Raw genomic sequence first — 3,338 nt, 5'->3', positions numbered from 1 at the left:
ACTATACCAGTACCAGCGGAGACTTAGGGCCCTGGCAGGTTCTTCCAAGCTGGTCAGGTTACCGGAGGAGGGGGGGCTGACAAAATGTATGCACCAGCTGCGGGTGATGGGCGTGGTCTACCTTAGCAGTGAAAGCTAGAGTGGTGTAGAAAGCAGGTGTCTTATTTAACAGTGAAGGCTAGAGTGGTGTACAGTGAAGGCTAGAGTGGTGTACAGTGAAGGCTAGAGTGGTGTACAGTGAAGGCTAGAGTGGTGTACAGTGAAGGCTAGAGTGGTGTACAGAGCAGGTGTCTTACTTAGCAGTGAAGGCTAGAGTGGTGTAGAGAGCAAGTGTAGGTATCAAAAGGATAAGTATTGAATGGTGTCAAGGCACAATAGCAAGGTGCGTGCACACTAGGGTACATCAAGCCCCAAAAGATATTTTTGGTCTGTCGCCGTGGAAAAGGTGGGGAACTTACCATGTATGATCCCAAAAAATGCAACTTTGACGCTCTCTGTAAATTCATAAAGATTATTATGTTATTGAATTTAAGAATTAATTTCCTTTTTTTAGCCATGAAGGTTCAGGTTTTAACAAAACTTCTCCATGTGTCAGTTAACAATGTTCATTTTGTCTGCTCCACAGATCAGGATCGCTCCCCTTGTTCCTCCCTTGATATTGTTCCTCGCAAAGCACCCGGTGGTGTCCAAGTTTGACTTGACCTCCATCCAGTCTGTCTTCAGTGCTGCGGCCTGCCTGGGTGCCGAGCTGACAGACGAGTTCCTCCACAGACATAATCACGGCTGTAGAGTTCTGCAAGGTATGTGTCAGAGATATAATCACGGCTGTAAAGATAATCACAGCTGTAGAGTCCTACCCTCTATGTGTCACAGACATAATCACAGCTGTAGAGATAATCACAGCTGTAGAGTTCTGCAGGGTATGTGTCACAGACATAATCACAGCTGTAGACATAATCACGACTGTAGAGTTTTACGGGGTATGTGTCACAGACATAATCACGACTGTAGAGTTCTACGGGGTATGTATCAGGTCCAAACTGTCCCCTGTCACTACAACCGTCTTCATCCGTTTGTGCCCAACTCCTTGCCACAACAGGCCTCCATCTTCCCCGATCTCTACTTCGATGTATTGATGTATCCAAATTGACAGTCAGCAAATGCCTCATTTTTCTGAGATTATGAAAAGTGTCTTGCATGTTTGTGTTATAAGACTTTTGTTCAGGGATAAAGGATTCCCTGAGTACAAGAGGAATGTCCTGTGCTAGAGCCTAAGGGTTTTGCTCAGTAAATATCTGTGAGAATCACTGAAGTGTCTGTCAAAGAAATATTCCGTAATTGCACCAAAAACATCAACAAAGTAATACTTATATGAGAATCTTATAAGATGACTCAGAACTTATACCTACATACTAGACCATATTACTTTTTTTCTGAGCAGTTATTGTCATGTGGAACCCTGGAGTCATGCAACTGTCGAAGGTGCGATATATGTCATATCTCAATTCTCAAAAGTTTAAATTCAGACTGTGTAAAAGAAAGTGTAAATGAAACTGAAATATGTTTTGTGTCTTCCAGTCTAGATCAGAGCTTTATATCCACCGTACGGTACCTCTCTCCACAGGCTACGGGCTCACTGAAACGTCGCCCGCCATCAACACGGATACTGTTGGGATATCCGGATCCGTGGGATGTCTGGTCCCAAACACAATTGGAAAGGTCAGTAGTGAGTAGTGAGTGCTGTGATCACATTAATCGTGTGCAGAATGGATTGCACATCGTCAGCAAGCTGTTCAAATGTACAAAACCCAGCAAGCAAAATGTTCCCAGAAAGAGGTTATGCATTTTTTCTTGCCTTTTTCAACATTTCACAACCTCAGAATTATAAAGCTCTCTCTGATATTTTTGGCCGTTTTGAGTTGCTAAGACGAGGTCAGAAAGCAAATGCTCTAGATCTATCTACTCTATCAAAATTGTAAGAATATTCGGAATCGGAATCAAATTATTTAAAGAATTGCACAGGAAAAAGCTTTACCAATTTAGGAATCTCAAAAATCATTACGTCAAATTTCTCAAAATTAGGTATTGAGCAGACTCAACTTCGTAATTCTGAGGTAGCAATTTAGAATTTGAATTTTCAAGAAAACGTTTTCTTGAGCACATGCAACTTTTACCAGACCAGACCACCAATGATTTATTTATAGAGACACCAGCAATCCATGTCCAGGTGCTGTTTTAGCCTCGCAACTTTTACCACAGATCAAGAAACTGCACTGAAAAAAAAAAAGTGCAGCCTGTCTATAACAACTTCGATATAACGACATCCTCTGTATAGCGACTAGGTGCCCAGGTCCCAATTTTTTCTTTATATATCATTAGTAATATTTTTGGTTGCCTCTCTATAACAACCACTCTCTATAAAGACATTTCTTTCTGGTCCCGACGATGTTGTTATAGAGAGGCCGCACTGTGCTTCTGTACAGCTGGCCACAGTTGTGGGCTCATGTTGGCAGGAATGGCATCGGAGATTATATAATTTTTTACTGAAAGCCTCGCCGGAAATCTAGCAGTGATTATTTTTATGTTGTAAATTATACAAACTGTACCCTAATTAGTCAACAGATTTCTTTTACTCTTAATTCATTTAATAGTACGCTTGAAATTTTCTTGTGCAAGTGCAAGTTAAAATTTTGGTCTGTCATTTTGGCAACACATTTATCTCCTATTTCAAATTCAGATATCAAATTGTGAAGCAATTTTTTTAAATTTTCCTGTAAAATTATATGTTTGATGTGTCCCAAAAGCTGTAAAGTCAAGAAGGGCCATTATGGTTTGAACAATAGTGTCATAAAAGTTTAAAACCATTGTCTGTCACTTTTATGTTCCTAAGCAAAGTTTGAGTACTTGAGATGTGTAAATATTAGTTCATAACATGTTTTGGCTTTGGCAGCCATGGCATTGTAAGTAAGTAAGCATGTTTTGGCTTCTTTTTACTGGAGAAATTACTTTTACACTCCTATCCCTTTGGGTTGTGTAGATTCTTGATGTGGAGACTGGACTGCCATTGGGCCCCGGGCAGGAGGGAGAGTACTGCATGAAGGGTCCTCAGATCATGAAAGGCTACCACAAGAACGAGGAGGCGACCCGGGGGATGATAGATGAGGACGGCTGGCTTCACACAGGTGGGGACTTTGTTTACCGGGGATGAGGGGATAGGCTGGTGTGGTGTGGGGTCTTTGTTCATCAGGGATGAGGGGATAGGCTGGTGTGGTGTGGGGTCTTTGTTCATCAGGGATGAGGGGATAGGCTGGTGTGGTGTGGGGTCTTTGTTCATCAGG

General features: G+C 41.9%; 1 protein-coding gene across 1 annotated transcript in view; it reads left to right on the top strand.

Moving 5' to 3' along the window:
• The window catches only part of LOC101849364 (probable 4-coumarate--CoA ligase 1), a gene marked incomplete in the record, with an annotated part of 16,117 nt that overhangs the window by 7,126 nt on the left and 5,653 nt on the right, over window positions 1-3,338 (top strand). The window contains 3 exon segments of the mRNA XM_035968909.1: window positions 626-800; window positions 1,625-1,719; window positions 3,038-3,182. Of these exon segments, the coding sequence (XP_035824802.1) occupies window positions 626-800; window positions 1,625-1,719; window positions 3,038-3,182 (415 nt within the window).

The sequence above is a fragment of the Aplysia californica genome, unplaced genomic scaffold (assembly GCF_000002075.1).
Source record: "Aplysia californica isolate F4 #8 unplaced genomic scaffold, AplCal3.0 scaffold00096, whole genome shotgun sequence".
Classification (NCBI taxonomy): domain Eukaryota; kingdom Metazoa; phylum Mollusca; class Gastropoda; order Aplysiida; family Aplysiidae; genus Aplysia; species Aplysia californica.
The sequence above is the reverse complement of the archived record's forward strand: the minus strand, read 5'-3'. Positions and strand labels throughout refer to the sequence as shown.